At 35.8% G+C, this 10369-nt stretch overlaps 1 protein-coding gene across 2 annotated transcripts; it reads left to right on the top strand.

Annotated features, from left to right (window-relative positions):
* Positions 1-251: 251 nt before the first annotated feature.
* On the top strand, positions 252-7019 carry LOC110288857 (killer cell lectin-like receptor 4). Of its 2 annotated transcripts, none has more exons than XM_021155091.1 (5): positions 252-363; positions 2123-2212; positions 3083-3301; positions 4366-4508; positions 6912-7019. In XM_021155091.1, the coding sequence occupies exons 1-5, from the start codon at positions 252-254 to the stop codon at positions 7017-7019; spliced, it is 672 nt and encodes a 223-aa protein (XP_021010750.1). The 2 variants fall into 2 exon arrangements, with proteins under 2 accessions (XP_021010750.1, XP_021010749.1); XM_021155090.1 differs by having other exon boundaries at positions 3083-3305; positions 4328-4508.
* Positions 7020-10369: the final 3350 nt, after the last annotated feature.

The raw sequence follows: 10369 nt of genomic DNA, 5'->3' as shown, positions 1-10369 counted from the left end.
AATTGCTGTTACCATTAGAAATATTAACAATTTTAACCCAAATCTGCAAATGTTTCTCACATGTAATGGAAAGCGATGTCTTTCCATGTTGTAGTGTTTGGAAGATTAAGGAGTTGGTCAAACACTACCCTTTCGCAAACTTCTGTATCAACAGATCCAGGTACCTTACAATAGGATGGAATTTTAATGTTTTCTTTAGAAGTCACTCAAGGACATATTTTAACAGAGAACAAACTCTACATAATCCCAAGATGAGTGATCAGGAGGTCACTTTCTCAGCTGTGAGATCCCATAATTCTTCAGGGTTGCAGAACCAGGTGAGGCTTGAAGAGACTCAGAGGCCTAGAAAAGCTGGCCTCAGAGGTAAGTGATTTAAGTGTTTAAAATCACTTTTTAAAAAATGTACTTTAAATTTTTAGTAATTTAAAAATATCCGACTACCTTTTTTTGAAATATATAATGTTCTATTTCACCTGGGCTTATTTATGCAAAAGGATGAGAGAGAAGAAAAGAGTATTAGTTGGAGGGTAATTATGAACAAAATTATTCAAAATTAAATTTAAAAAATAAAGCAATCAAGTTTTAAAATTAAAAAAAAAAAACAGAAAGAAAAATATAACCCTTCTACATTTAAATGCTTGTAGGTAAGGGAATAAATCAAATATACTGAGTAGAACAATGGGAAACTGTAAGAAAAAAATAATTCTTGGGAATCAAGGATTGAGAAACCTTTAGGAGTTTATTATTATTATTAATTATTATTATTATTATTATGTATAGTCAAGAAGAATTTTGAAATCTTTAAAACTAGCATAAAAACTAGTGTTTAAAAAAAAAACATTAAAAAAAAAAAAAAACAAATAGCTGGGTTTGGTGATGCATGCATTTAATCCCAGCACTCAGGAGGCAGAGACAGGTGGATTTCTGAGTTTGAGGCCAGCCTGGTCTACAGACTGAGTTCCTGGATAGCCAGGGCTACACAGAGAAACCCTATCTCAAACCCTCCCTGCCACCACCACAAAAAAAAAAAGAAAAGAAAAGAAAAGAAAAAAGAAACAATACTTTCATGCCAGAAGGAAGTGTTTTAATTGTCATAAATATCCAAACTTTCTAACTAACAGACAAACTGGGGTCTGGAAAAGCACCAAATGTTCTAGAGAAACAAAATCCCCAGGAAATGAAGCTATGCATTCGAAACAATGCTTTCACTCTTGAGGAAAGTATTTTAATAGTCATAAATATCCAAATATGTAATGTAATTAAGCTAAAACAGTGGTCCATCAGAAGAGGAAGTTTCTTCCTGAGAATAACGTTGGAGATGAAGGGAGAGGGGATAAGAGGATTAGTCTATGTGGAAATGAACAAACCCCAGTTTGAGTTCCCAAAAATATCAAGAATAATTTTGTTTATTACTGTAACTGAGGTAAAATGTCAAATTTTATCCATTTTAGTTGTTCTATACACATTGCCACAGCTATGCTCCAAGATGAGATCGTTTTCTTTTTTTTATATAATGGTGAACAAAGGCATGATTTTCAGATTCCAAATGCCATAGATACACCAAAGTATTTAGTATTATATAGAGCAATTTTGAACTTGCAAGAAAAAATTGATTCTTAACTTATAGGCACTTTCAAAATGGGAATGTATATAGATATTGTCCAAAACAACTGTGGTTCCCTAACATTTCTCAAAAACATCCATCCCACTATCTTTCCTCTCCATTCTCAGTTATTTTCCTTGTTGGACTGCATGCCCCTGCTTGGTATTTTGAACTTGGATAGTATCCATATCTCAAGTGCCTTCGGTAGAATGTTCTTTTGTTCCTACAGAATTGGGTGAGGGCACCTGCCTGTCATCTAGCTCCTTCTAAGCTGAGTCAGGAGGATTCGTTGTACAAGGCCAAGGACTTGTTCAAAATTTTTTGAGACTTCATATTTGTAGGATTTCTAGAGTCTGTACATTTTAGGTCGAAATCTACAATTTTGAGTGTATATTTTTAGTCAGTTCCTATCATAGATTTGTGCAAAATTTTCCCTTGTTTCCATGCTACACAAATTGTAATTAGCATTGAGATCTATTCTATTAATAGAGATTTTTTGCTTTGTTTTGCTGATATAAGTGTGTTCAGTCCCCTGTCAGGTCATTGTGATAGCTCTCGGAATAGTCTGCTCCCTTCGGCTGGTAATTGTTGCAGTATTTGTGACAAACAGTAAGTAATTGAGATACACATTCTTTGAACTTCTGCCTAAAGAATAGCTTTAGACAGGAACTATGTAGTTATACATGCTGTACATTGTTCTGCCTATAACCAGGGGATGAGTCAGAATCTCTCAAGTAATAATATTTTTTCCAGAAAAAAAATGCAGTGTTCTGTTCTCTTATACTTACTCTGTTAGCTCTGGGGATGTTGGAAGTTCCACTGTTCGGTCTCATTTCTGGTCATGTTCATTCTGAGGACTTGGTGATAGTCTATTTTGTGAGTCCAGGCAATTGTGAACCTAATGCAAACATTTTTTTTTTTGAGAAAGAGCTGTGCAAAGAATTGATGGCCTTCTTTTTATATGTCTTCAGGGTATATTAAGGTCATGCTTAAGTAAGAAGACTTCATCTGTACAGAGATATTAAAGGTTAAACTTAATTGACTTTCTCCACATTAACAGAGGAAATCACTTTCAGGACGTGCTAAAACATAACTATATATGTGGATATATTGCATTCCATATGCTCTAATAAGAGCTGCACCATTCTTAATGTGATTTTTAGTTCAAATTTTCAGAGTGCTAAGTATCCACTAAATATTCTACTTAGGTAATTATTTGTAAATCTGTGTTGCAAAAAAGAACTGGTATGAAGTTACTTCGACCATAATTTTATTCAGCTGTATTAACAGTAAACTTAAAGAAAAATTGAAGTATCTCTTTTATAGTGAGTTCATTGAAGTGCTAATTTATAAATGTTCAAGTACCAATGAAAGCAAGGGTATGTGTTGCCTGTCAACATCAAACTTTTTCTCTTACCTTAAATTTCAACATGTAACTCTTATAAGCATTTTTGATATTATTATCTGTGACTAATTTAGTTTTTCAGTATGGTCAAGAAAAACATGAACTGCAGGAAACTCTAAACTGCCACAATATCTGTAGCACCATGCAAAGTGACATCGACTTAAAGGAAAAAATGCTGCAAAATATGGCTCTAGAGTGTCGTCTAGGCAATGATCTTCTGGAATCCCTCAACAGAGAACAGAACAGATGGTACAGTGAAACCAAGACTTTTTTAGATTCTTCACAGCACACAGGTATGTAGCAGAGGAATACAATGAGTACAAAGTTGCATTATTATCTATTATTCCTTCTCTGGAAGCTTTAAAGTCCAACCAGCCGATTAAGATGCTGGTGATCTTTGGGATAATTTCAGGGTTCCATATTTCATGTAGGAACTTGAAAACTCAGAAATTTATCTTTGGATTAGGAGAATCTTATCATTTCTAAAAGTCAGGTTCTGTTTGATACTCCGAATGACCCCCTGGGCAGAATATTACAAATCGCTATCCCTGAGAATTTTGATTGTTCTGGTCTATGGGGAAAATCTGAATCTCCGACTTTGTTGCTGACAGAAAATGGAAGTTTTTAGTAGTAAGAGTGTATTTATGAGCTATTTACACTAAAATGGACTTAGTTAATCTACATATATGCAGTTATAAGAATATTTTGTGTTTGTTTCTATGTGTTTGTGTGTTTTCCATCTGACATATCTTGAGAAATTTGAACTACTTGTAAGAAAAAGAAAAGGGGGGACTCTCCCTGGAAAAGACAAGGAGATTTCTTCATTGTCCTAAGCCTAGTGTGTTTCACATTGCAAACATCCACAAGTTCAGTGATGTTTGTCACATAGGTCAGTATCTTTCTTTTGGGTTTGTTGTGAGACATGTTGACATTCTGTAGCCCGTAATGACTTGGAATTATAGCCAAGGCTGGTATGAAAGTAATCACTTAGACTAGGCTATCCTCCAACTGGAAGCAGTCCTCCTGCTTCTCTCTTTGGAGTGTTCCGATTGTAGGCATAATTCATCATGCTAGGCTGATTCATTTCCCTATAAAGGATAAAGAGTTTTCTTTTTTTGTATGTCCTACATTTTCTCTACTGCTTCATTCATTATTGACACCAGAAATATTTCTATATCTCTATAATATTTACAATGTTTCATAGGACATGGCAATGCAGGGGTCTATGGGTATCATAAAATTTCAATTTCTGTGCCATGTGAGATTTTACTTTTTTTCACAGGCTTAATAAATATATTGTTCTGATAAAAGAACACCAGAAAACAATACATTTACCCATTTACATACTCTGTTGCAGGCAGAGGTTTTGAAATATATTGGTTCTGTTATGGTATAAAATGTTATTATTTCGTCATGGAAAGAAAAACATGGAGTGGATGTAAACAGACCTGCCAGAATTCCAGCGTATCTCTTCTGAAGATAGATGATGAGCATGAACTGGTACTGCAAACTCTTACTTGGCCTTTTATTCTCTTAGACACAATCTCTAACCCTGAATAATGAGATACTGAATTCAGTTTTTTTTTTTAATTTGTATATGGTTTTCCTGTAACAAAAACAAAACTGTAAAGTAGAGACTGGTTTGTATAGAGAAACTTCTTTCAGTCTCCTCTCTTTCTCGGGAGTCTACAGGAGATTCTCAGAAAGCATGTCTTTCCCAGATGAAGTTTAATCCTTTGGTACAGCCTATTCTATTACTGACAGTCATTTTTCTCCTTAGAGTGCCTGTGTCTAGGATTTACTCTTTGGAACCTGGAAGTGAGGCTGCCTGAGATGAGTAATTAGATGACAACAGGGAAAGTAGCTGAGCCCCGGGCTTCTTTGCAAACTGGGATGATATGAGAAATGTGGAATTATATGGTTTGAACAGTTAGCCTCAGGGTTATTTTCACTGAAACTATTCATAATCATTACTGCATAGTATCGTTATGTTCTGTAAAAAAGATATCCATCTTTAGAAATGACACTTTAAAAGAAAACAATGTTTCCAAAATTCTGACATTTCTGGTTTAATTTGGGTTTATGCCCAGGATAAGCTGGGTCTTCAAGTAGAAGTCTTGTTAGCTTTATCATAAACAACCAAATGCACTTCCAAACTGGTTGTGAAATTTTTCTCTCCCATCAGAAATGGAGGAGTGTTCCCCTTCCTCCACATCCTTGCCAGCATGAGCTATCACTTGTTTTTTTTGTTGTTGTTGTTGTGGTTGTTGTTGTTTTGGTTTTTTATCTTAGTCATTCTGATTGGTGTAAGAGAGCATCTCATAGTTATTCTGATTTTGCATTTCCCAGATGGCTAAGGACTTTCAGCATCTATTCATGTGCTTCTCATCTATTTGAGACTCCTCTGTTGAGAATTATCTATTTAGCTGAGGCATAGAAGTCACAATAGATAAAACTGATTAATTAGTCAAAGAAAATGCTAAATATAAAAAATTATGAAACAAAACAACCAGTAAATCTGGAATACCTTGAAAATACCTAACATAAAATTAGTAGGAATAGAAGAAATTAAAAAGCCCAACTCTAAGCTCACAAATACTTTCAACAAAATCATAAAATAAAACATTCCCAACCTAAAGAAAGAGGTGCCCATAAACAGAGAAGAAGCTTTTAGAACAACAATTAGATCGGGACAGAAAAGAAAATACTCACATCATATAATAATCAAAATACAAAATCTCCAGAGGAAAGAAAGAATATTAAAAACAACAAGGGAAAAATGGCAGATAACTTAAAAAGGCAGAACAGCAAGAATTGTACCCAACTTCTCAATAGGGACTCAAAAAGTGAAAGGAGTCTGGGCAGATATCTTCCAACTTATCACAAACCTTAATTGACAATGTATACTATTGTACCCAGTAAAACTCTCAATCAACATAGATGTATAAAATACAATATATTAAGAAAAATCCAAATTCAAACAATATCTTTCCACAATTCCAGCTCTATAGAAGAGATAAGAAGGAAAAATCCAACCTTAGAAGGTTAATCCATACAGGAAAACACAGGAGATAAATACATCTGTACCAGCAAAAAAGAGGAAAGCACACACACACACACACACACACACACACACACACACAGAGAGAGAGAGAGAGAGAGAGAGAGACAGACAGACAGACAGACAGACAGACAGACAGAGAGACAGAGAAACAGGGGGATAGAGGGACAGAGAGAGAGGGTGGGGGAGGAGAACTAACAAAAATTTAAACACATTCATATTTTAAAATATAATTACTCACTTAAATAGACATCATGCCATTCAGGTGTCATATGTAAAATACTCTAAATACTAGCAAATATCTCCATATCTACTCAGTTCTATCACTAATGTATCCTCTCTGGAGCATGGATCTTAATGCAGTGTTTTACAGAGCAATTTTCATTTTTATAAATTTTCTTGAATTTGGGGCATTACTTTGCAAATGAATACTTCCTAAATGCTTATGAAGTATTCCAGAATTCACATTTAATTAATTTCATAGAGTATCAGAAGTTCTTTAATGATCTATAAATTTTTATGGGCCTTGAGCAAGAAGATTGTGAGTTCAAGGATAGGCTTGGTATGTAGAGAGTCTAGGTCTAAGAAACATAGTCACAAATCATGTAATGAACCCAGTATCTCAGGACACCTGGAGGTTTTATTTTAAGTAACTTATTGAAGTGTCATAGTTTTGATTTAAATGGGCTACTAGTAGGAATCCATTTTAGAAAATGAATACAGTGGGACTGAGCAGTGGGAGGATAGACCACCCGAGAATGACACAGGAATGCTGGGAAATTTCCCTTCTTGTTCTTCTCTAATCAGAAATTTTATTGTAAGGTCTGTTCTTTCCTTTACAGAACTTCCTTCAGCACGTGGTTCCTTCAGAAAGTTGCTGGATTGGATTGTCATATGATAACAAGAAAAAAGATTGGGCATGGATTGACAATGGCCCATCTAAACTGTGAGTTTCTGAGCCCTTCAGACTCTAACACTAGTGTGGGAATTGGGAGGATTGTGTGTAAAGGCTTTTCTCTCATTTCACATTTTCCTTATTTTCTATGACTTTCCTCATTTTCTATGGAGCTCAGGGGTAAGGACAAGTTGCATAAGACAGAGTCTGAACAAGAGTTACAGAGGGAAAATGTATAGTCTAGGAGATAAACAAAAGAGGCTTAATACTGCATACATCTCAGGTCTTTGTCTTCTAAGTGGCAAAGGCCCCTAGAAAGTAAACAACTTGAGATGATGTGAAGTGATTGAATGATCATGGCAGGTACATTTAGTCTCTCGGATATTCATGTGACATTTTTTATTGTTGTTCACTTACATAATTATTGATTACTAAAAATATAAGAAATGTTTAGGTCCCTTCCGGTCAGTGCCAGCACCTGGTCACCTTGGGCTTGGAGTCGATGGACACCCCCAATGTCCCTAGAGGCCTCTCCACACAATCTTAGGACCTCTGGTGAGAGGAACAGAACTTCTGCCAGGAGGCAGGTCCGAATGCCAGAAATCTTGGTACCTTCCCTGCAAGAGGAGAGCTTGCCTACAGAGAGTGCTCTGACCACTGAAACCCAAGAGAGAGCTAGTCTCCTAGGTCTGCTTTTAGAGGCTAACAGAATCATGACAGGAACAAGCTCTAACCAGAGACAACTATAACAACTAACTCCAGAGAATACCAGATGGCGAAAGGCAAACATAAGAATCTTACTAACAGAAACCAAGACCATTCACCATCATCAGCACTCCCACCTCATCCTGTCCTGGGCATCCCAACACAACCAAAAAGCTGGATTTAAAAGCATATCTCATGGTGATGGTAGAGGACGTCAAGAAGGACTTTAGTAACTCAAAGAAATACAGGAGAACACTGCTAAAGAATTATAAATCCGTAAAGAAAAACAGGAAAACACATCCAAACAGGAGATGGAAATGAACAAAACCTTACTAGACCTAAAAGGGGAAGTAGACACAATAAAGAAAACACAAAGTGAGCCAACACTGGAGATGGAAACCCTAGGAAAGAAATCTGGAACCACGGATGCAAGCATCAGCAACAGAATACAAGAGATGGAAGAGAGAATCTCAGGTGCAGAAGATTCCATACAGAACATTGGCACAACAATCAAAGAAAATGAGAAATGCAAAATGATCCTAACTCAGAACATCCAGGAAATCCAGTACACAATGAGAAGACCAAACCTACAGATAATAGGAGTAGATGAGAATGAAGATTTTCAACTTAAAGGGCCAGCAAATATCTTCAACAAAATAATAGAAGAAAACTTCCCAAACCTAAAGAAAGAGATGTCCATGAACATACAAGAAGCCTACAGAACTCCAAATAGACTGGACCAGAAAAGAAATCCTTCCCGACACATAATAATCAGAACAACAAATGCACTAAATAAAGATAGAATATTAAAAGCAGTAAGGGAAAAAGGTCAAGCAACATATAAAGTCAGGCCTATCAGAATTACACCAGACTTTTCATCAGAGACTATGAAAGCCAGAAGTTCCGGGAAAGATGTTATACAGACACTAATCGAACACAAATGCCAGCCCACATTACTATATCCAGCCAAACTCTCAATTACCATACTTAAAGAAACCAAAGAATTCCATGAAAAATCCAAATTCATACATTATCTTTCCACGAATCCAACCCTTCAGAGGATAATAGCAGAAAAAACAGACAAACAAAGAAACAAAAAACAACAACAACAAAAAACAAAAACCACACCCTAGAAAAAGCAAGAAAGTAATCCTTCAACAAACCAAAAAGATGACAGCCACAAGAACAGAATGACAACTCTAACAACAAAAAAATAGGAAGCAACAATTACTTCTCCTTAATATCTCCTAATACCAATGGAATCAATTCCCCAATAAAAAGACATAGTCTAACAGACTGGCTACACACAAGGACCCAACATTTTGCCGATTACAGGAAACCCATCTCAGGGAAAAACACAGACACTACCTCAGAGTGAAAGGCTGGAAAACAATTTTCCAAGCAAATGGTCTGAAGAAACAAGCTGGAGTACCCATTCTAATATCAAATGAAATCGACTTCCAACACAAAGTTATCAAAAAAGACAAGGAGGAACACTTCATACTCATCAAAGGTAAAATCTTCCAAGAGGAACTCTCAATTCTGATTATCTATGCTCCAAATGCAAGGGCAGCCACAATAATTAAAAAAAAAAAAACTTTAGCAAAGCTCAAAGTATACATTGCACCTTACACAATAATAGTGGGAGTCTTCAACACACCACTTTCATCAATGGACAGATCATGGAAACAGAAACTAAACAGGGACACAGTGAAACTAACTGAAGTTATGAAACAAATGGATTTAACAGATATCTACAGAACATTTTATCCTAAAACAAAAGGATATACCTTCTTCTCAGCACCTCATGGTACCTCCTGTAAAATTGACCATATAATTGGTCGCAAAACAGACCTCAACAGATACAAAAATATTGAAATTTTCCCATACATCCTTTCAGATCATCGTGGGCTAAGGCTGATCTTCAATAACAACATAAATCATAGAAAGCCAACATTCACCTGGAAACTGAACAACATTCTTCTCAATGATACCTTTGTCAAGGAAGGAATAATGAAAGAAATTAAATACCTTTTAGAGTTTACGGAAAATGAGGCCACAACATGGCCGAACTTATGGCACACAATTTCTAAGAGGGAAACCCAGAGCTCTGAGTGCCTCCAAAAAGAAACTGGAGAGAGCACACACTAGCAGCCTGACAACATATCTAAAAGCCCTAGAAAAAAAAGGAAGAAAATTCACCCAAGAGGAGTAGAAGGCAGGAAATAATCAAATTCAGGGGTGAAATCAATCAAGTGGAAACAAGAACAATTCAAAGAATCAACCAAAGAGGAGCTTGTTCTTTGAGAAAATCAACAAGATAGATAAACACTTAGCCAGACTCACTAGAGCACACAGGGACAGCATCCTAATTAACAAAATCAGAAATGAAATAGGAGACATAACAACAGATCCTAAAGAACTCCAAAACACCATCAGATCCTTCTACAACAGGCTATACTCAACAAAAGTGGAAAAGTTGGATGAAATGTACAAATTTCTAGACAGATATCAGGTAATAAGGTTAAATCAGAATCAGGTTAATGATCTAAACAGTCCTATATCCCCTAAAGAAATAGAAGCAGTCATTAATTGTCTCCCAACCAAAAAAAAAAAAAAAAAAAAAAAGCCCAGGACCAGATAGGCTTAGTGCAGAGTTTTATCAGACTTTCAAAGAAAATCTATTTCCAGTTCTTCATA

This window comes from Mus caroli, unplaced genomic scaffold (assembly GCF_900094665.2).
Source record: "Mus caroli unplaced genomic scaffold, CAROLI_EIJ_v1.1 scaffold_5800_U2_1, whole genome shotgun sequence".
Classification (NCBI taxonomy): domain Eukaryota; kingdom Metazoa; phylum Chordata; class Mammalia; order Rodentia; family Muridae; genus Mus; species Mus caroli.
The sequence above is the reverse complement of the archived record's forward strand: the minus strand, read 5'-3'. Positions and strand labels throughout refer to the sequence as shown.

Coding starts and splice junctions, on each gene's coding strand:
- LOC110288857 (XM_021155090.1), top strand. CDS start 252: ATGAGTGATCAGGAGGTCACTTTCTCAGCTGTGAGATCCCATAATTCT. Junction 364..2,122: donor TAGAAAAGCTGGCCTCAGAG/GTAAGTGATTTA, acceptor TGCTGATATAAG/TGTGTTCAGTCCCCTGTCAG. Junction 2,213..3,082: donor TGCAGTATTTGTGACAAACA/GTAAGTAATTGA, acceptor TGACTAATTTAG/TTTTTCAGTATGGTCAAGAA.